The sequence below is a fragment of the Geospiza fortis genome, unplaced genomic scaffold (assembly GCF_000277835.1).
Source record: "Geospiza fortis unplaced genomic scaffold, GeoFor_1.0 scaffold424, whole genome shotgun sequence".
Lineage (NCBI taxonomy): Eukaryota > Metazoa > Chordata > Aves > Passeriformes > Thraupidae > Geospiza > Geospiza fortis.
In genome coordinates this window covers 3422260-3445800 of record NW_005054354.1, presented here as the reverse complement: position 1 = coordinate 3445800, position 23541 = coordinate 3422260, and the positions used below count along the sequence as shown (strand labels likewise).

The 23541-nt window shown below is 39.5% G+C and overlaps 1 protein-coding gene across 1 annotated transcript in view; it reads right to left on the bottom strand.

Moving 5' to 3' along the window:
* The window catches only part of SLC26A5 (solute carrier family 26 member 5), a 32978-nt gene that overhangs the window by 7360 nt on the left and 2077 nt on the right, over positions 1–23541 (bottom strand). Inside the window, exons 2-13 of the mRNA XM_005423522.2 lie at positions 14639–14852; positions 12750–12889; positions 9497–9607; positions 8781–8962; positions 8090–8254; positions 6495–6647; positions 5149–5231; positions 4907–5054; positions 3060–3173; positions 2685–2762; positions 1005–1100; positions 133–239 (exon numbers count right to left, since the gene is read on the bottom strand). Of these exons, the coding sequence (XP_005423579.1) occupies positions 133–239; positions 1005–1100; positions 2685–2762; positions 3060–3173; positions 4907–5054; positions 5149–5231; positions 6495–6647; positions 8090–8254; positions 8781–8962; positions 9497–9607; positions 12750–12889; positions 14639–14793 (1532 nt within the window). The 5' untranslated portion in view covers positions 14794–14852. The remainder of the gene's footprint in view (positions 1–132; positions 240–1004; positions 1101–2684; positions 2763–3059; positions 3174–4906; positions 5055–5148; positions 5232–6494; positions 6648–8089; positions 8255–8780; positions 8963–9496; positions 9608–12749; positions 12890–14638; positions 14853–23541) is intronic.

Genomic DNA, 23541 nt, shown 5'->3' with positions numbered 1-23541 from the left:
ATTAGGAAGGAAATTCCATTCAGCATGCAGTTGAAGAGGGTGGGATGGACTTCTGTTTATTTGCACCCCTTAAACAAACAAAACCACATAGAAGATCAGCAAACATTAATTTTGATAAAGAAGAAATTTGACCTTTGTGTTCTGTAAATAACGGTGATCATTGCAAATGTAATTGCACTAAGCAAACCATAGTCTAGTCCCAGCAAAAGAGAAGCCACAAAAGCTGCCACCCAGATGGCCTAAAACAAAAAAAAAGTGTGAATTATTATGCATCCTCTTTCCTGTTAACAAAAACAACAGCAGAACCCAACCACAAAACCTATGTATCACTTCTGATCAGGAATATGCTCTAATGTAACCCATCATGATGCCAGATGGGAATTGCCTCGACCTTTCAGAAGGGAATAAAATCTCAAGGTACTCTAACATATGACAAACTGTCAAATATTAATTAATGCCTTAAGTCCTGTTCTCCAAGGATTCTTGTTCTACCATCATCAGACTCCAAAAATCTTAAGATAAAAAAAAATATTCAAGGCTTGCAAGTAGCTCTAACTCAGTTTCACCAGCCAGTTCATCCAGTAGAGAAATGCCACCAAATGTTCCCTTCAATACACTCTTAGCTCTGGCCCACTCCAGCCAGGTTTTTGGTTTGTCTTAAAAGATGGCAAATACCTTCATGTGGTTTTCTTTGTTATTCTGTTTTCAAATTCTTCTCAGACATTCCCACAGCCTTTAGGGCAGTTTCTACAGCAAAACTGCCAGAGCTTTTGCTTTTACCACAACCAAACTACTTCTGACTTGAGTTACAAGATTGTTGAGCAACAACAAAAATATTTTTGTCTCCGACAGATCACTCTCCAAGGGTACTTACAGCTCCCTGACTTATGTCTACCTGCAATACAACACTAATTTGTAATTCCTTGGTAAATTTCTATGCCATTTTGGGGATAGCAACAAATTTAGTATAGTAAAACATAAGCACTGAGCTGTGCAATACTCACCAGCTCAATCTTACTGGTTCTCCAGAAGTGCATGACATCTGCAAACTGTTTAAGCATTCCCTTCAGGTTCACCATGACAATTGCAGCTAGCACTGTCTAAGAACATTACAAAAATGCAATTTTCAGAAGCAAAATAAACCCAATGCCAAATAAGAACTACAAAGGATCACAAATAACTACTTCTGTGCTTTATAACTGATATAAGTCCACTGAATAGATGTTCTATTTAAAACCCCACAACTTTTCAGATAGTTCAGTGGACATGTGCTTTTACTGCAGCTGCAGAATTGGCAAACCAGTTCAGTTCAGTTTGATTTACTCCTTCCTAGCAAGAGAAATCACATGCTCCTACACTTACAGAACCTGAAGCAGCAGACTATAGTCTCAAATTCAAGTTTCTCTACAACATACTGAAACAATTCCTGCAATAGTCATATGGTTGTAACCCAAGGTCCAACTCCTATAACAAGAAACAGGAATTGTGTATCACCCTTTGCATATCACCAGAAACAGATTTTTTTTAAAGTCAGAAATATACTTTTTCACATAAATATATTTTTATACAAATAAGTATAAACAGCAGCAAACCCAACTCATTATGCTGAGCCATTATCCAGCCCCAGCCTTCTACTAGCCAAGCTGTGACTTTCTTTTAACTTTTTAACTTCAACCCAGAATTCCTATGCTGCAATCAAATGTGGCCAGCAGGACCAGGGCAGTGATTGTCCCCCTGTACTCAGCACTGGTGAAGCCACACCACAAATCCTCTGTTCACTTTTGGGGCCCTCACTAAAAGAAGGACATTGAGGGGCTGGAGAGAGTCCAGAGAAGGGAACAGAGCTGGCAGTCTGGAGCATAAGTCTGATGAGGAGCAGCTGAGGGTGTTTAGCCTGGAGAAAAGGAGGCTCAGAGGAGACCTTATCACTCTCTGTGCCTGAGAGGAGGTTGTGGCCAGGTGAGGATTGAACTCTTCTTACAAAATAAAATGTGGCAGAATGACAGGAAATCGCCTCAAGTTGTGCCAGGGGAGGTTTAGATTGGATATGAGGGAAAGTTTTTTCATGGAAGTGTTTGTCAAGAATGGGAACAGGCTACCCAGGAAGTGGTTGAGTCACCATCCCTGGAGACATTTAAAGCAAGTAGATGTGGCACTTAGGGGCATGATTCAGTGGTGGGCTTGGCAGTGCAGAGTTAGGGAGGTTTAGATTGGATATGAGGGAAAGTTTTTTCATGGAAGTGTTTGTCAAGAATGGGAACAGGCTACCCAGGAAGTGGTTGAGTCACCATCCCTGGAGACATTTAAAGCAAGTAGATGTGGCACTTAGGGGCATGATTCAGTGGTGGGCTTGGCAGTGCAGAGTTAACAGCTGAACTCAATGATCTTAAAGGTCTTTTCCAACCTAAACAGTTCTAAAGAAGAATTGCTTGAAGGTATTCTTATGTTCTAAAGACAGAGTTCAGGATATCCAATACTAAAAACAACAACAAAAATCACGCTGAATTGTTCAAAACACTATTTTTGCTAGGCTAATTTACAGCAAAAATGCATACAAAATTTAAAGGTTTCTGGATCAAAGCCTAACTGTTGTTTACTAAGTCTCCCACAATTTCAAGTTTTAGCAATACTCATGGGCCTCTGTTCACAGTCGATGCAATGCCTAATATGCAAAACTCCCTTACCTGTGGAAGTGGTTCAAAAAGGTATCCAATAGCCACAATTACCAACAGAACCATAACTGCAGAGAGTGCACCTGCAATCTGAACAAAAAAAAAGCCAGAGAGTATTCAGAAGTGTTTCCAAGGGGAAATATTACTGATTAGCTAACCCCTTGTGCTTTCAACAAGGCTGGTTGTACAAATGACTTCTGATTCCTTCCATTCAGTTCACCCATTTTCCGCTTCATGCCACTTTCTATCCTGACCCAGTCTGGATTTGAAACATGGGAAACTCCAGTTAATTCTTGTGGCTCAGGCAGAGAAATATAGCCATCTAGATAAGCTTCAGACTTTAGTTTTGGAGCTCCAAAGAGCTCAGGATTTGGGTATTCTACATACCTGAGTTTTCCCACCAGTGCTTTCCTGGACAAGACTCCGAGACATTGAACATGTGATTGCAAAGGTTTGGAAAAATGACCCCACAGAGTTGCATATTCCCAAGGCAATAAGTTCCTGTGTTAAACAGTAGAGCAAAGAAAGCCAAATATACACTTATACTTAGCAGTGGTACCAAGCTGGAACTATCCACAGACATTAACAACCATATCCTATTTACATTGCTTTCTAGCAATCTCATTGTAGAGCATAAGCAACCTAATTGTAGCTTATACTTGTAGTTCTCACACAAGCACAAGCTGATGCATGTAGTCATCTGTTAAATAAAGTCTCTGATGAAATGCTGGAGACATTTCCTATCCCAAAATGTTACAAGAATTAATCAGACTGAAAACGAAAATGAATGACAGCACTGCTTGTTTTAAGGATTTCTTCATCTTGGGGATAATTTGAATTTTAACCCTGAATATACATGAATATACATATTTTCTCATGCAAACACTTTTCTTTGCTTCCCACCCTATGTGTTTAAAATCATGAGCAGCCCTGCCTGTGCTCCATGAGTGGTAATCCATTGCTGTACATGAAAAAACCAATGAGCGTCTGCTGATTCCTCAGGAAGATCCCACATGAGAACTGCTCCCATGGGTGAGGTCAGGAGCTCCATCTAGCTCAGTACTGCATTTCTGATGCTTAAGAAATGATTTGCTTTTAATGAAGCCTCCCCAGACTACTCTGCATCTTGTTATTTGTAACTGAGTGATTTGAGTCATACATTTCCAACAGTCCTCAATGAGATTTTTCTCTTTGCATTTGTACAATCCTTTTTGGATTCATTTAAACACTTGGCATGCACTGCTACTGTGACAAGGAGTGCTACAGTTTATCACCCAGGTGAAGGAGCATCTGGCACCTCCTGAGGAAAAGATTTAGATGCTTAACTTAGGTCAGCAATGATTAAGATAAATAAAGCCAATTACATTCATGCTACAGATATGCCCTCTTCTCTCTGTGGGTAACAGAGCACAATGACATGAAGGCTGAGATTCACCTGACCAGATGTAAAACTTCATTTACTCTCAGAGGAAGACAATCATTTTGATAAGAGGGGGAACAGCTGATCTGTGCTGTGTCAGATGTGTGCTCTAGGAGATGTGTTACAGCACAGGAACTCCGCCTCCCTTGACACCACAATGATATAGACTAATAATCCAACTGAAGTATTGATTCTAAACTGCACAGGAAGGCCAGAGTAGGTAAGATGGACATATCATTTTAATTTTAGGGAGTCCTAAACACAGTCCTTATCACTCAAATCATGCTCAGAATGCCAAGTACAGACAGGGCCAATTGCTGCCCCAGAAAATGTTGCCCATTTGCAACATTTTGAATAAAATGTTGCCCATTTGCAACTTTGAATAAAAAGAAAATATAAAACATAATTGGAATTTTTAAACTCTAGACAAGAGTTCTTTGACACATAAGGTACTGTATTTATCACACGGGACCTCTATGCTTTGCTCTATTACAGAAAGCAGAGAAAATGCAGCTGCTCATCAGGACAGTATGGCCAAGTAATGCCTGTCCCAAAAATTAATGGTCATGCATACGTCCAAGTATAGCAGAAGCAGGTTTCCCAAAATGAAGCTAAAAGTGAAACTGTTTTTTTTAAACACAGCCAGAAGAAGAACTTACATTAATTCCTGGCTTTAAAATGTGTAGGCTGTCAAAAATTTGACCTGATTCCACTATTGAAGAAACTCTCATTTCTGCCAATATCACACCCTACTTTAATGATATAACAAAGGTGCTACTGAGAATTTTCAACAAATCAACTCTGCTACTTTTACCTGATTCCCATCGATGGTGTAACCATGTTTAAGGGCAAAGATCTTGGCCATTGATACAGCCATTGAAAATCCAACTATTGCAATTGCTACTGCATCCACAAATATTGCTGGGATTAGCTCAATGTCAGGAACTGCTGGTGCACGTAACCTTGGAGATGAAATTAAGATTTATAAATTAATATGGTAAGAACTATAAGCAATACAGAAAAGACACAGTCTTAATAAGAATGTATCATCCCTACCCTTGAGGAATACTCCCAACAACATCCACTTTGTATGACTCATGCAGATTCATTCCAGCTGAAACTCCTGTGCCAATAATGACCTAAAAATCCACAAACACATTTGTAAACATTATCTAAAAAGAGATACAGCCACTTGAAGAGATATAAAGGTTGGCTGACTATGATTAATAAACACAAGGGGTTACATTTATTGTCAGTCAGTTTTCTATGAGTTAGGGGCTAAAAAAGCAGACAAAAAGGAAGGATCATGATTTTCCCTTCATCATGTCCAACTCATCCTGATTTTATAGTTTTTTGTAAAAAGTTAAATGGAACACGCTATGGTATGATATGAATCACTCAAATTCCCTTTGCCTAAGCCAAGCTCAGGCAAACGAGTGTATTGGAAAAATCAAATGCAAGGACACTCCTGCCTGTGTGCACTGGCTTATTTGCATGTGCATAGCCTGTTACCTGTAAAGAGAACTGATGCAACAGCAAAGAACGGAACATTGTTTTGCTATTGCCTATCAAAAAATACCCTATTACACATCTCCCTCATCTCTCACCAGCATCCCTTTTCTTTGTTCCTTCTATCTAGATTGTGCCCATACCTTCAATTATTTTCTTTCTTGACTCCATTATGTGCAGGTTTTTTGAGACCTGTAGTAATCTGAGAACTCATTTTTAAATCAAATCACTTTTAAAGAAAAAAGCTTGTCTGAGCTGTAGGCTTTGTGTGTATTATGATAGTCTGTTTTACACAGGTATTTTAAAATAGTTGTTTGAAACAGAATCAGTGCTGCAGCCAGCTATCAGTCTCAGAAACAAAGAAAGGAAAAAGTATTAAGTCCTGATGGTTCCTGCTCTTCTTTCTGCTACTGCATTTCAAAAAGCAAGCAAGCCCTGCAGAACCTCTGCAGGCATCTTACAGGCATCTGTAAGCACCTTCCTTCAGGAAAGGGTTCAGAGCTCTTGGACTTCATGTGGGAAATGCCACTCTTGAACTCCAAATGGGAAATGCCACTTCAGACACTCTGCACTGTCTTGCAGGGAATCAGTCAGGAGCCCAAACTCCTGGATAGAGAGGGTTTTACAACACATATATATCTACCCATTGCTATAGGGGACTGGGGGTGTTTAATTTGTTTTCCAACTCTTCTTTTTGACTTTATGCTCTCCATATGGGCATTCCAGTTGTTAATTTTAAGAGAATACAAACCTTCAATTGGATCAAGGCTCAAATGAATTATGTTCAATGGAAGTTACTCTCAAGCTCAGTAAGATAAGATAGAACATGAGACAGTTTCTACAGCTTTAGAACAGCTATATAATTTAGCCACAGAATTTCCCAACTGGCTTACCACGATGATCTCCATAGGAATAGGAACTGGGAGCTTCTTCTGAAAGCGGAAATTGATCTCCTTGCCAATCAGCAACAGAACAACGCACGTTAATCCAACAATCATTGTAGCAATATTGGTGGCTGTTATATTTGAAAACACGGCAACCAGGGTCTGTAACATACCAGAAGCATCATAATTATTCTTAAGAAAATAGAATCTTCATGGAGATTTGCCACAGAAGAGCAAATTATAAATTGCTTTTCAGCTGTGGTTTCATTGTAAATTTATAACCACAGTGAACGAAAGCCTCACCAAAATACCCACTGTTCCAACAAAACACAGAAGACTAGAGTATCTCAGTGAGAGAACTGCACTTGAATCATTTACAATATCAGTGTTGCTTAAAAGGGGCAAAAATTTGGAGAAAAAACTTTAATGGGGTAAAAAGCCTAAACTAAACCATGTCTCTTATCCTTAACATTTTCACACATATTCCTCAGTGGCAGCTACCTGAAAGTAATAAATGCAAACTCCTTCTAATACCTTCAAATATTCTTTGGCAAGTCACATTTACTTAGAGCTGCATAAACTATTCTAAAACAATAAAGCTGCTGATAGAACCATTGAGGTTGCCATAACAATATGGTTAAATAACCGTGATCCTGCAATGCTGCTGAACTGGCCATTATTCCAAATACCTTTTAATTGAAAATGCTTTCTAAAAGGGTATTAGAAAAAAAACCTGCTGGAATACACAAATTGTGAGAAGGTAAATAATTGCCCATACTGATTATTCCTCCTTCTTCCACTGCATTAAAATAAATAAATAACCTCTGGAGAGGTCTTTGAAAGAAGGCAAACATACTCTTCCTTATGCAGATTGAAAATTGCTACAACTGTCAGGATGTTATACATTCAAGATGTCCAGGTAGTATGCATCTTGAATTTATAACTTCCCCTCTATTTGTTTGGCAATTAGTATGACTGGTTCCCAGTTTTGCGAACTGAACAGCAAATTTTGGAATTAATCATTAATGCAGACTTGTTTGCAAAAGGTTTGTTGTATCTGCACAAACATACAAAAAGATTCCCACAAAGCATTTTCTATAACCTACATGTAGATGAAATCCTGAAGCTTCATTATTGCTGAGCCATCAATCTACTCAAAAGCTTAGGTTTTCACAGACATCTGAGGTCTTCCCTTTCACAGACATCCGAGATCTCCCCTTTTCTTCCACTTAAGAGTGGAAAAATTCTGAGAGTAACATTTCCTAGCTTTGCAGAAAACACCTGATTTACAGCGAAGCATTTCAGGAGCACATTTCCCTCCAAGGCACAAGAGATTTGCTTCAATGAACAATGTTTCTTCATATTATGAAACTGCATTCATTAGAATCCCAAAATCCGCCCATCTCAGACCGTGTGAATCTATCAAGTTACACTTGGGCTGCACTTTCAGATATTGAAACATTACTACAGCACTTAATGACCTGTGTTCAATACTGAAGATTATTCTACTTAGTGCCAAATAATACATAAAAACAGGAAGAAAAGCTTAGGAACTAGATCCAGCCAACACAGAATTTGCATGCTCAGTAAGTGTAGTTGCTCACATATACAACAGAGAGGGGCCCACTGTAGCGGTTAGTCTTGATGCCAAGGAGATACTTTAGCTGGGAAGTGAAGACATGGACTGCAGCTGCAGTGGTGAATCCTCGCACCAGAGGCTCTGTCAGGTAGATAGCCAGAAATCCAAACCGAAGGAAACCTAAACACAACTAATGAAAAAGGGAAGTGTCAACCATGTGAATCCCACAATAGTCTGGATATAGCATACACACACCCCCTCTCTCCTCAATGCCCAAGCCAGATCAGGCAAACCTGGACTTTTCTAAAGCCACAGGTCAGTAAGCTGCCATCAACCCACCCAATCTTCCATGCCACTGGCAGGTCCCTTGCCAGATATGGGTATGTAGGTAGGTATGTATGTATGTATGTATGTATGCATTGTTTGTATGCATTTATGGACAGATTAGAGAACATCAGTTGAGTTTTTCTGATGGGATAGGAAAAAATGAAAAGGGGGAAAATCCTGGTTTTTTCCAGTCCAGCTAAGATGCCAATAAAGTCCTGCCTCCAATGCATCCATCCCCAGTTCTGTGATGAGACTGCCATAAAGCAGCCTGTGTCCCACACAGAGCAGTGCAGAAGCACAAGTCTGGTTACAGGGGACCCACTGTCCCTCAGCACCCCCTGCAAGACCAGCAGCAGCAGCTGCTCCTACAGCAAACTGTGAGCACATACCTGGATAAGTCCTGAAAGAAAGGCGAGAGCCACAGCTACCTGCACCCTCTTGGCATCCCTAGCACTGTAAAATTCAAGGATAGCTGTAGTATTAGTAGTATTAGAGTCCGGACAAATCATTTCATCAGGCACTTCTCTCACAGCAACACTACCAACCATCATACTAACCACAGCAAAGGTACCTGAAATAAGAGGGAGAGGAAAATAATTGCTTAAAATCTTGGCAATTTTTTTTTCAGGAGTGGTTCTTATTGAGATATGTAGAATTAAAGTAAAATAAGAGTTTTCTACCTTAATAATGTATTTTTTAGTCCCCAAATCTGCACCAGTACTCAGCACCATTAAAGCTAGTTAGATGGTGAACATAAACCTCTGCAGTAGGTGAACACCATTTTTTTTAATCTCAGTTTCTATTTTACACTTTAAAAATTCATCCTAGCCACACCAACGAAATCATAGTTCAGGAGTTTGCAACACACATTTTTAGATCTAATTCGATACAAGATGCTCTTCTACTGCTTCCTATGTAAAATGTATAAGCTACCAATAAAAAATAATGCTTATGTTCCACACATCTGGATTTCTCCTATGCACTTAAATTTTAATTTATGGAAAACGACTACACTTTCTACTTCTCCGATTTTATTTTTTACAGCTTTTCTAAAAATACAGACACACACATACAGACAGACTTTCAGTTATCCATACAGATATACCTATTGATATGTGCTTGGAGGTTCCAAAAAAAGTATACAGAAAAACAGGATAAAATGAAGAATATAGGCCAAATACTGGGGGAACAGCTGCCAGCAAAGCATAGGCTAAACCTAGAAAACAAACACAAATATGTATGATAAGTTAACAACAAAAATAAAACATCTGAAGCAAAGGGATTTAAGGGATTTAAGTCTACTACAACTGAACACACCTAATAGGAAATCTAGAGACTTGTCCCAGGTTTAAAAAATAAGAGATCTTTCAGTGAATAGTCTTTAAAATGTATGATATTCTAGGGCAGTGCCTAGAAACATGATGGGTTGAGTCAGGAAACCAAAGTCTAATTACAGGCACTGCAGGTGTGTTTGTGTGTACACCTGTGCACCTGTTTTGCCTTTGTGGGTGCAAGTACTCCTTAATGGCCACCAAATTATTTTTGTTGCTTTTGTTTTCATCTTCAGAAGAATCTGGTTAGAAACACCCAAACTCTCATAACAAGTGGGACACATTTGACTTTTTCTTCCTTTCCCCATCAGACATGGTGTTCATGGCAACCCCTAACTGACTAAACACTTTCCTCCTCCCTCACCCCAGAATGACTGGGATAACATAACAGTTTATGTTTCCACAAAACATGCTTCAAAATGTAAAATAAGCAGAGAACTTCTGACAATCTGTAAGGCCACAGAGCTTATATAGTCTGGTATGCTTTCCAAAAACAAAATCCTTTTTGTCATTAAGCCCTGTCCAGTCCCATGCAGTGGAATGCAATCCACATCATTCCTATCTGTAGTGGGGGCTGGCAAGCATAACTGTGGAGCTGTGGGGGGAACAGCTCGAAGGGACACCAGGGAAGAACACCTCTCTCTCCCACCCTCTGTGTGACTCATGGTGTGCTTATCATGGGACCAGGCTCACAAGCAAGTGGTGTACATCATGTGATATGGCACATAACTGTCCCAAGCAGTTCCAGCCAAAACAATAGCTCTACATAGCTTGTGTTAATGAGAACTGACACCAGAACAGAACAAATGGGCCTCAAGGAGAAAACACTGCATCCTGGCTTGGCTTGGTTCTGCACTCTCACAAGTGCAGGCTGGTAACACCTGTGGGCTCTTGCCACACTTGGGCACATTGGTCCAAATGAGCAGTAAAAATCTCAGCAGACCAGCGCAAATTCCAAACAGGAGCAATGGTTCACCCACCATGGAGAGCCAGTGCTACTCAAAAACACCTCTCTCTAATAATTTAAATTGGGAGACAAAGCATCACATTACAGAAAAAAAAAGAGCTAAACCAAAGGGATCTTCTGTGCTATCCAAGTGCTCTTGTGCAGTGCAGCAAGTCACAGGGCCTTGTTCTAGCCCTAAGCAATATCTGAGTCCTTACCAAAAATTCATATTCTCACCAAAAGTGGACTGATGGTATCATTGATTCTCTTGCTCAAATGAGCATTTCATTAAGTACTTGTGAAACTCATCCCACATATCTTCTCTCACCCAAGGGGTACCTCTCCTGACATCAGCTAACACCCTGTACTGTAACAGTCTGGCCTTTAATATGATGATGAACTTAACAGTACATGTAACCAGAACTGAAAATCAGGGTTCAAAACTGAGAGGGTGGGTGTATGTGAAGTTCCTGATCTGAATATCCTTTTATTTCCTTTCATTTGTACTGGCATTTTTAGAGACTGTCAGTGCCAAGGAAATAAAGAGACATTGACCTGATAGGAGGCCATGGCTTAAACACCGTGGTCATTGTAGTTCTGCCTGGAATGATTCCCAGGCTTCTTTGAACCCATGCTTGCTATAATTACTTCCATTCCAGAAAACTGAAAGTTCAACTTTTGTGTTTTTAGAAAGGGAAAGATTAGGAGCAGTTTAAGGGCATGTCTACAGGCGCCAAATGAATGATGTTTACTTTTAAAAAGAGTCACAAAATTAAGTACAAAGTTCACTGCTGACTACTTACATTTTGGTGTTCTTTCAGGTCATGACATAAATTATGTTTCAGTATACAACTGACAATGTTTGTGTCTAGTATATGACAGATATGCCTGAGAGTTAACCACATTAGCTATCAGTTTAAGATAAGTTTATGCTTCCATGTGTGGAAATAAAAATAACCTTAATCATAAAACTTAAAACCAGGAAGATACAGAAGAAATTATCTGCAGAGCCCAAGTTAGAGTATTTAATTATTTTAACTGTTTACCACCCATTAAAATCTTGGATTTACAGATGACTTTTTCAGACCTGCCTCAGCCTAAAGTGGAACAAGTGAAGTGCAAATATGAAATAAATCAACCCAGAAATAAACTTATTTTTGCTTAATTACAACCCCCTCTGGACAAGGCTCTGCACAAATCAGAGAATTTCCTTGATCCCAAGACATTGTGGAAAGATCTACTGAGACTGTGGCAGCTACTGTGAAGCTGCCATTCCCAGAGCAGTGGGCACCCCATAATGATATTGCTGTAGAAGTGCTGTTGCTTTCTAAACTCCTAACACTTCTGAAACTGCTAATAGTAAATGCTGGGCTAAACAAAAGATTCTGCTGGTCCATTCACCAAGAGCTGGAATGGACACAGAATAGTGAACACTGGATTTCTCTGTCTTCCAGAACCTACTCCTGCTTCAGAAGTGGGCTCCACTTAGGCTGACACTTCCAAGAATTTACTAGAAATTTCCACAGATTTTCAGTCTTGTTACAGATGATGATTTTGATTTACTTCCGCCACATAAATCACTGCCTGCTACTATGGTTCCAGTGTAAATTGGCGACTTCTAGCCTTAGGGATCAGTCTTTGAATTCTTGCATGTTCTTCTCTGGTTAAATTTAGTTTGGTTCCTTTGCCTCACTTGCCCTCTGAAATATGATGTCTATATGTCTGCTACCCTCTGCAGGAAATAAGCCACGACTTTCAGGACAATGAGATCAGTAAATAATATGGTGCATTCAGGAAAAGTTTGGACATGCACTTAAACTGTGAAAGGTTGGTCTGCCATTGAGAGCTGTGGATACTGATTAGAGAGGGAGCTTCTTTCAGGGTTTGGTGCACATCACTACTTGCAGTTTTAAGGGAATCATCATTCTGGGCTGTCTGCAGAATCCATGTTGATCTCCACAGAGAGCCCTGAGATACACATCCTGTTGTCAGGAGCACCTGTTCCAGGATGTCAAGAACTGCCACAAAGGCACACACAGGAAAAGTAAAGAAGAGATAATTAAATCCAGAGGTACACTCACCTTGAGGAAGCTGCATGACCCCAGTGCTAATACCTGAGATAATGTCTCCAAATAAGTATCTCCTTACTGGGTAATGAGGCAGCCATTTTAAAATTGGTAAGAAATTGTACAGATAAGACTTGGCTTTCTTAGAAGTACAACTGGAATTACAAAGCAGAAAGAAAGTTAGACACTAGCAGGGGACAAACAGGCTGCAAAAATTGTCTTTCATCTCTATACAGGAAAACAGCTCCTTTACAGGCAGGCTCAGACTCCTGATGACAGTAATTTCTGGACATGCTTAAGCACAAACAACTATGCCTCCAGTTAATTTAGCCCTTAATCATGGGTTAGTGCTGTTGACAAACCTTATGGAACTAGAGAAGTGAACAAAACTGGAGCACAAAACTCAATGTGCATAGACTGGAACAGTTTTACTTCCCACTGGAGGTCAGTGGGAAGTAAAACTGTTCCAGTCCATGCACAATTGAGTGGTCACATAAAACCTTTTGCTGAGATCATTCCTAGTAACAATCCCCTGAGAATAACTTGCTTCCTGATAATGGTTTTCACTCAGCAGAATACTTTGCAGTGCTTTTTTTTTTGCCATTTACTACTTGCAGTGCTTTTTTTTTGCCATTTACTATTTGCATGCTTTATACTTTTTTGATCATAATATTGTATATTCTTATGCTTTAAACGTGGCAAATCTATTAATTTAACCAGTATTTATTACTATCCCTACCAGTACTGACAGACCCACTTTCAGGCTATTTGAGAGCATAACCCTTCCTCACCCAGAAAGGAAAGGCACTGAAGCCAGCAGCACTGACCCTTGGGACTCTCAGCAGAGCTATTAACCTTTTGAAACCCTGACTCATGACAAATGAATAGAGGCAGGAAGTACATATCTCTATCCAGTATTGCCTTGCATCATACCTTGATTGTACTGTGGTAAGTTTAACCTTGGCTAAAAATGTAACACAGGGATTGTATAAGTGCTTTTCTATCTAGGGGAATTGCAAGAGAATTGCACGGATTTGTTGGCATTTCTGGATTGTACAGTGAAGAAGCTTGTTGCTAAAAGTGAGAGAGTCATCCACACTTCTGCATGGTAGACTGTATCACAAAAAGGAGGATTTTGATCCACTTTCTTTTAATTCGACACAGACAAGTTTTCTGAGGTAGAATTAAGTGTCTTTACCATTGAAGTCATTCCATAAACCAAAGCTAATCTCCAAATGTCAAATAATGTGAACAGGAATATTTTATAGAAAAGCAATTCTGTTGTCCTGCAGAACACGGTTTGAGAAAGAAATGGAAAAAACTCTGCAAATGAAGCATGGATAAATAAAAGCTAATGAGAACTTATATCCCCTGGCACCATGGAGCAAGAGAACCACAGTTAAAGACATTTCATATCTAACAAGATGATACTTAGATTCCAAGGCAGTTAATTAAAAGCTAGAGAATGCCTTTAGTAAGTTCTTATTAGACCAATATTTAGATTTCTACACAGCTATCACACATCTCCATTCTTCTGTGAAAGGATCATGTGAAGCACAAATTTGGCCATAAGTATTTCCACATAAGAAGGACAGATATTTTCTGGGTCTTATGAATTCATGTCACGTGATCTGACTAATACTTCACATTCCTATGCTGCGTATTTTCCTTTTGCACTTTGATGAAGGCAATTCAAATAATTTATCGAACACTTTCTAATATAGTTCTACATTAACATTAAAACACACATAAACAGCTTCTTCCCAGTCTTGCTGAATGGTCAAAGTAGAATTAGTGGTTTTATCTTTTAGGTTTCTTTGAAGAGATTACCGTCTAAGTGCATGAATCAATTAAGAATTATAATATTTCTAACCAATAAAACAAAGATAAGACAAAAACCCTACCGACAAGAATGTGCAATCTTCTGCCCTAAAGTCTGATGGGTTCTCTGTCGCCTGTGCAGCTGTCCTTGCAGGAGCTCCTGGTTGTAGATTGGTCTCTGCACACAATACATCTGGGTTTCCTCAAGACCCACTTCTTCTTCTTGAGCATGTTCCATAGTTGATCTCACAGGCCAGCAGTGAAGGAGGAACAGTTCCACAGTCTCCACCAAAAAACCTGGTTGCAGACAAAATAAGTTTGGTTTCCTTTTTGACCTCAGATTTGGCATTTCCTTTCAAATAATGTATTTTAACAAGCTAGAGGCAAGAACTGTGATTGCAGTCTAATTAAATAATCTGTAACAGCAGGAAGAAAATAAACCACACTCAGTCTTTAGTATATGCAAGGTATTAATTTATGCTTCTCTTGTATAATGAAAGCTTTTGCATTATTTTCTTTGTAAATAAGAGATGAAACTAACCTGGAAGGTTGTATTCATGTTTATCTGGATTTTCCCTCAGTTTTTAAAGAACATATGACTGTAGGAGGGAGATTCCTTTATTGCTGAGTTACTTCCTGCTTAGTCACAAACTGGCATGTCCATTTTCAAAAGACAGAACTCTAACACTGAGAAACCCACTTCTTTCTTCCAGATTGTCAGTTGCTTCCTGCATCCATCCATCTGCCTTCCTCTCTATTTCAGAAACTTCTTTTTCCAAACAGCATCTCAAGGATACACAATTAACTACTTTCAAACAGTTATTACTTCAATGGATGTGCCACTTACTGCCATTCTCAATCTGCACTGACTAAAACAGGAATCGAGAGATGTGCCCAGTTTTAAAACTAGCCAGAAGGTTTGTAAAGATCTATTTGTCTGTCTGATTCAGCGCCACAAAAATCTTAACATGTTTAAAAGACACTCTGCTAATTCCACTGCCCCATGTTTGCTGCTTTCAGAAATAGTGGGCAAGAAACACACTCCCAATTTTGAGCAAAGTGACAGGACTGCAATGTTGTTAGGCAGAGATGCTGGCTAGTGGCACATTCGATGACAGAACGTGAGTGCAGTGAGAAACAGAGCCATCATTGTGAACAAGGCCTTGGGCTCAAGTCCAGCAAGTCACTTAAGCATGTGTTTGCCTTCAACCAAGGCTGCTAACCCAGGGGTGCTCTGTTTTTAGCTGTACATCAATACTTTTCTGGGAAAGGGTTACCACGCAGAAATTAAACAAATTGCTACCTAAGCACTCAGACAAAGCCAACCATGATTGGTCCAACATTCCAATTCAGCAAATACAGTCAGACCATCAGCGAAATATCAATATTGCTATCTATGTCTTCACTCTGATGAAAGTGCTGGAATTTTCCACTCAGGTCTTGGTAATCTCTCCTAGAACTGACACAGCCTAGCATCTCTTCAGTTCTCAGTATTTCATAAGCAATACTTTCCCTATGCTGTCAGCCACAAAAGGATATTTTTACTAAAATTGTAATTTTTCATTTACTGCACACTCTAGATTGACTCCAGCTTTATTGTGTGAAATAAAGGCATCCTTCTTGAGCAGGGAGGTTGTAATCTGTGATCCTCAGAAGTACCTCAAGCCTCAACCATTCTGGGATTCCATAATGGTCCCTCATGTCATTATTCACATAGAATCTATCTTCTCCAGTAATTAATTGATGTGTTCTGGCAACATTGGCCTTATCTACAAATTAAGAAGCAATTTTAATCGGTCCTAAACAGAAAATACACTCAAATCAGAACAGAAATTGCAACTGCATGCAAAAGACACAGACCAAATCAGCTAAATGACTTGGTTTTGGCCAAACTTCTCCAATAAAATGAGAATGCAATATCAATACATTTTTAGTCAAGGTTTTAAAAACACACACCCTGCCTTCTTTCTGCTACAAAGGACAGCAACACAAGACAGTGCCCTGCTAACCCCAAACAATTCAGGTCCTGAATTTCCACCTTTGAGTTTGTTCAGCTTCAAGTAGATTGGTAAATATATAGAAGAGCCACATGAGATTGTAATATAAATCTAGACCTGGAGAGGTCTGGAGGTCTCCACTTCTGTACACAAGCTCCAACTCTTCCAGGTTGGAGAACAAAAGTTCCATCCTGCCTCTGTTTTTCATGGTAAAATAAATTATACAAATGCTGTATTTGACTAACTGAACAAGGCCCAATTCTAAATCAGTTTTTCAGATTGTGGCAGGAGTTAGTTTGGAATACTACCAGAGGTCACAACCCAAGCTTCACCATCACTCAATCTGAAGGTTTTTAAACTGTAGATTGAATGTTTCTGATTCTGTTAGAGTAAGGAAGTTACACTGCACTGAATCATGAGAACCAGCTAAAACAAAAGTAACCTGAGGGAGGATATGACAGAATCTTGTCTTTACCTTCACAGTGGACACAAGAACATGGAAAACAAATCACATGTAGTTAAAAGAGATCCTATATCTACCTAAAACTACTGCTGGATATATCACACTCTTTTTTTCCATGTCATTTCACCAACTTCATCTTAACATAAGCATAAGCATGTTCCTTGATGGCAACCTAAAATACTACGCTGTAGATAGTACAGTAACAATTAAAGTCTTTAATATCATCCCTCTCTTTTCCAAAAGTACACAGAGGGCAAGACTGAGATGTTTGTTTTTATGAGAGATGATACACATTGTCTATTGAATAGCAAAATAGTAACATTTCACGACTGGTTGGAATGTCTCTCCAAGTGTTTGCTGTATGACAAACTGGCAACACAATTATCCAAGGCTCAGAAACTGAGCCTAGCCCTTCACTCTCAGAATGCTTGAAGAAGAGCAAAAGCAAGGTACTGCCATTTTCATGAAAAGAAAGCTTACTGCTATGACTTCTGAAAACTCACAGACCTTTATCCAGAGGAAGAGAAGGAGAATGGTGGCCAGTGGAATACTGCTCTCCAACAACCTTTGAACTTCATGGCACGAATAAAGTTAAAAAGCTGTAAGAAGCACTGTCATTAATCTTATCAGCCAGATAAGAGTTGAGTTGAAGTAGGTAAAACCTGTATGCAGAAGACTTAAGAGTTGGCAATTCTTTATCTGACTGATAAAGGCCTGTCTTATATCTTTCCTGCTATTATCAAATTGAAGGTGTTAAAGAAAAAAAAAAGTGGAGCAAACATGAACTTATAACACTATCAGTAATAAATTAGCACTTTCTTTTCCCAGTCTTAGCTGATAAAGGAGGTCTGTCAAGCCATCTGCACTGATTCTTGTAGAGGACAATACTTTTTGATCCAAATCACGTGAATCAAAGTGCAACCATAAAATTTATAGGAACAGAGATTTGGCTGCTGTTCCTTGGATTCAAAATACAAATATGGGGAGAAAAAAGCAAGAAGCTGGAGACATTAAGAATGGTGTATTATGTGACTCTTGCAGCTTTAACAGGCACTTTTTCTCCTAACATGTGTATCTAACCTGAATGTGTCTGAACTACCTAAGGAAATGAGGGAGGCAGCAGCAAATCCATTGTCTTGCCTGTTTTACAAGGGCAAAACCCCTTTCTTTTGGAAGCACAAATTGCTTTAAATAGGAGAAAAGCACAGGTGGACAGTACTAGTACTGTGTTACAGTATGACCTCTGCTAGAGACTTCCAAGTTTGATCATGAGGTAAAAAGTCTATGAAATATTTTTTGTCTTCCAGCTTACAAATGCAGGTGACTGCCATCAGCCAAAGGGCTGGTGGAAATACTGCCACTCTATGTTAAACATCTTCTCCCAAATGTACCCTGAAAAGCACAGTTACTGCAAGCTCTGCTCCTACTGTCTGAAGAGGCAAGACACAAACCCAGGTGATTTTAGGAACCACATAATGGCTCATTTCTTTCTTTTCTCTCTGGCCTCATTCCCCAGTGCCCTTCCACTTTTCACCCTCAGTAACAAGTACAGAATTGTTTTTCAAATAGGTGTAAAATGACTGGGTGGAGTCATAAGGAATGTGTTCTCCTGATTTTATTGGACTGTTCTCACCATTTTCATTCTTCCTCCACTCCTCACATTAAATCCACTAACAACTAGGTAATTTAAACCTGAGGCCTTTATGTAAAATTTCATAAATTTAGGGGTAACTTGTGAAACAAACAAAATTTTCCTTGTGTAGGTCCTAATCTAAGAAATGCACTCCAGGAGTGAACCTTTGGGAAAAAAATAAATCAAGACCTTAAATTTCTATGCAGCTTCTAGACAGGTAAAATGTCCACTCTAATCATTAGAAAGGTGAGATGATTAATCAAAGGTGAGTTTCATTGTGTGATAAAAGCTTCTCCACACACATATAATGTTACTCAGAACAACAGCAGGATAGAAAACCTGGGTAATACCCTGGTGGGCTACTGCCAAGACCACCACATGAGCCATCAGCCTATCAAAAGCTCATTGCCACCAGTCCAGAGTAGTACACAAGGGTCACCTATGGGACCCTGGAAGTCCCTGCCAGCTCTGAAAAGCATCTGCCCATCTCTAAGAGTAAGAGCAGTCAGGGGCAGCCAAAGGGGTCCTGGGAAGTCTTGGCCAGTCACATGTGTGCACATGGGATGGTCTGTACCAACAGCTGGAGTGGGGTTATGACCTTGGGGGCTCATATGTCCAGCTCAGCTGGGGAAATTGGGATGAAGGAGCTACTAGGCAGACTGTGTGAGCCTGTGTGCTGGAGGGATCCATCCACCTTGCAGATGTGTGATGTATCCCTACATGTGTACATATACTCTCACTACTGGCCCTCCATCCTGCTTAGCTAGAGAGCAGAAGGGATGAAGCTGTTGCCTCTCTGATATGCATGTCTTGCCATGCACAGATCTAAGTACTTTGTGTGTCTGTGTGCTTATGGGAAACACATCTTCAGCCTTGGTACTGGTTGGATCTGGGGATATGGAGCAGCAGCAGCAGCCCCATCTTCCTTAGGCTGTTGAATTCAGTATGATATATTTTCCTCTAATGAACCTATCTTAGCCACTGAAAACAGCATAATAATAACATTGAGCATAAAGATCCTTCTCTCAAAATGGTAACAAATAAGATATATATCTATTTTAAAATAAGATGATTATGTAACTGGTAAGAGGTAATTTATATTTCATGCTCCTTGCCAAAAATACTTAAGGCCCCAAAGTTTACTGCATGGACTAATGAATTCATTAGTGTCTTAGGCATATCTCTATCAACCAGCAATCTTATGTTTGTTTTTATCAACAGAATGTTTTAGGACATGTTACAATGATTGAGCTGTTTAATCAATTCCACATAAGACAAACATCTGGAGCACTTTGAGCAGCAGAACACTGGTTTCCTTCCCTCTGAGACATAGATAAGAGATGGCTTCTGTTTCCAGTGTAAACACATTGATGACCATGAGAACCCATGGCAATACGATCATTCTTATTTCTGCTTTTTGCAACTTCAGTGACCTTGGATCCTAGTCTGCCATCCTCTTTCCATTTGCCAAAAGCAGTTCCTAGTGACAGTGGAATCAGTAAGTTAATCAGAACAGTAGCATGGCTGATGACCCCTTTATTATGCTTTGTTAAGCCGACTGATAAGGACATGCACCACTTCAGAGACAGGTAATCATTAGCCAGCTTCATCTCCAGAGAAAATCCACTGCCAAAAAATTTGGTGGAGCAGTTTTCTTCATAAAGCTTCAGTTGATCAGAGGAGATAACATAAATCAAGATCATGAATACACACCAAGCTAAGCCAGAATAACTTCTTTACTTCTTGTGATCTCAGTGGACCTCCAGCAACTGGTTCATTTTTTCGGGCAAAGTGGAACATGCAGACAGTAAACAAGTGTCTGTGCAGAAAGAAATTACTTCATTCTGTGATACACTTCCTTCTGCAGAAAAGCCATGAAAATAATTCTCCCCTATCTGCTTCATCAACTCTTTACACAGATCACTACCCTCTCAAGTCCTGCATCAAGTTAAAAATAAACCATGAAAAATAGAAGGTTGTTATTTATAACAAAATTATTTCGGTCAGAATGTTTACAGTGCAAACCTCTCAAGTCAGAGAAAACTGAAGGATAGTAAAACAGTGTGGTCAGAGGAAGAAATGACTGGGGTGCAAAGAGGGAAGAAGAGAGGGTTTAGAATAGGATTAAAATTTATATTCCAGTTTCACTGCTGAAAACATGGCATAAAGTAACTACCATTACTTGAGTAACATGAGGTTTTGAAAAGTCTCCAAGGATCCTTTACAAGGCTCTCTTTCTAACATGTTCTGAAAGGATCTGCTCCTCTGTAAAACAGGCTAGAGCCACTACCATGCTTGAAGAAATTCCTGAAGAACTGATGCTTCTGAAAGGCGACACAGAACTTCAGCACAGGGCAGCCACTCCTCGGGAAAGCAGGATGACTAACTACGTCTCAAAGCTGCAACTCTCCTCCTGATAGTTCTGAGAATTCCCTATCCATGTTAGGATCTGCAAACATTTCATTCTTGGAAGCTACTTCATAACACACATTTTCTGTGGTTTTTTTCTGCACTAGGTATGAAACCAAACCCCTCATGAGCGGTAAGCAGAACATGACATATGATAGATCCTGTCCCCATTTATGCAATTGTTGCTTGGTTAAGATGTTATCTAAACAATAGCATTCTCCTGTCTCTTTTGTACTTGAGTGTTGCTTCATGATCTGAAGGTGAATGCCAGACAGTGGGAATAACCTTCCACAATGTTTTGATGCCAAGATTACACCTAAAGGCCATGAGTGCACAGCAAGCACAGGCCAACACTGCTTTTGCTTGAAATTTTTAAAATGCACTGTAAGCAAATAACATGTACAGAAGTTTCTCAAATAAGTATTTCACAGCAAACCCTTGCTTTATTTGCAGCTCACCTTATGGCTTCATATTTTTTCTGTGGCTGATGAAATTTTAATGTGAGACAGCCCCATGTCTGTTCTTAACCACACAAACAAACAGATCAGCCCTCATGGAGCTGAACATTTCTCCAAATGACCCTCTAAGTTTGTTTGGCAGAGCAACCCTGCATGAACAGAACAATCCTGCAACAGCTACACTAGAACAGGGTGTCTTAATGAAGGAACTGGAAGAGCAAGAAGGGTATCTGGGCTGGGGATCATCAAATGAAATGAAGAAAGGTTCTTGCAAGAAGAAATCATCAGAAAATTACTCAGTGAACCTTTCTTTCCTTCTCAGGAACACATATGCAAAAGAAACAAATGTCACCAGAAAACAGGGAAAAAGAATCAGACTCACTACAACTGTAGTTAGTTAGACTCAGGTCGCCTGTTCAGCTATATGGACTTAAATGAAGCACCAAAAAGAGATCACATATACTGATTTTAAGCACGAAACTGGCAAAGAAATAAAACTGGAATCATATAATATGGAACTGAAAACAAGCAAACAAGTACAGTGCAAAATTCCAAAAAGAAAAATGCAATGAACCAAAGACAGTAGGTAATGAAACAGTAAACCTGAAAGAAATTGGAAGGGCTTAGAAAACAATGTTATATCCAAACCCTGAAGCTGGGGCAGGATCCTAGTAAAGCAGAATATGCAGGATTAGACGCTGAAGTGGTAAATGAACTCGGGTATAGATTTCTCTGGGAAAGGACTTGAACCATGTTATGCTATAAAGGTAAGGTAGCAGCAGTAAAACTTCTGTATTCAGAGAAGATGTTACAGTTGCCTGTATCTGTCCAAGATCTGTAGTTTTGTTCCTTATGTGACTCTTCAGATTTGCCTGAGGGTAGCAGAGCTCTGTGAGAACAGGAACAGGCAGTTCCCTGTGGGTACCTCTGAGCAGCAATCCAAGTTTTGTCCTGCATGGGGTATAGCTTTTTAAATTCTATTCAATGAAAACCAGGTAGAAATTTTGTAACCCTTAATCAGTTCAATCCTTAACTGAGCTTAATTGATCTGTCCCTACTAGAGTGAACTGCAACAAGGATGTTTCAAACAACAGACACAGCAATCTTTGATTTGGATTGGAAAATTCTGTGTCTTAGAATCACAGAATAGTGGAAGGGGCCTTCAAGACCACCTAGTTCCAAACCCCTGCTATGGGACATCTTCCACTAGACCAGGTTGCTCAAAGCCCCACCCAACATGGGATGAGAGGTTTGCTGAGGAGTTCTCAAATCTCAGCCCTGCTTCAGAACCTAATTTCCATAAAATAAATTAAAAGGAGCAATTTGATCTTTGCTCTAGCCCAGCCTATGTGTCAGAATCTCAGATTTTCAATTAACAGATTAAAATCTATTAATTAGCTAACCCACACCCTTCCCAATAACCACAACAATATAAGAACACAAATAGAACTGGACATACAAAATGGTATGCAACAGTCAAAGCAGAGCACTAAAACTTGATCCCCTGCCTGGGCAAAACCAATAAGTTTTCAGTGAAGGCTGGAGAAAAAAAGATTCTACCCAGGCAGTAAAAATACAGCCTGTAAAGAACTGCCCAGGAAGGCAATCACACTATTGTTTGTCACATGGAAGGTTTTCTCAGCTTGCTACTGCACAAAATAAAATAAATAGTTAATGCAAAATTTTGAGAAGAGTAGTCCAAGTTCCTGCATAGGCCAGTGGTTCATATATGTACTCTTATAAATAAAAATCTAAATCCTATCAATGCAACTGACTTGCAAAACTCATTCAAGTGCCTGCACAAATTTACAGCCATATCTTCAAAGCCATGGAAATACTTGGCATTGCCTGTTTGTATATAGCTTTCCCATTACCTGGGCACATGATAAATAACAGCAAGATCTGCACTTTGCTGCTGCTTGTACTTCTAAAGAGCAAAAAGCTTTAGATAGACGACTGGTTATAAAATAACAGCAATGGCAGGTCATGTAGCCACGTAAAGAATTACTATCAAGAAATACTGTCT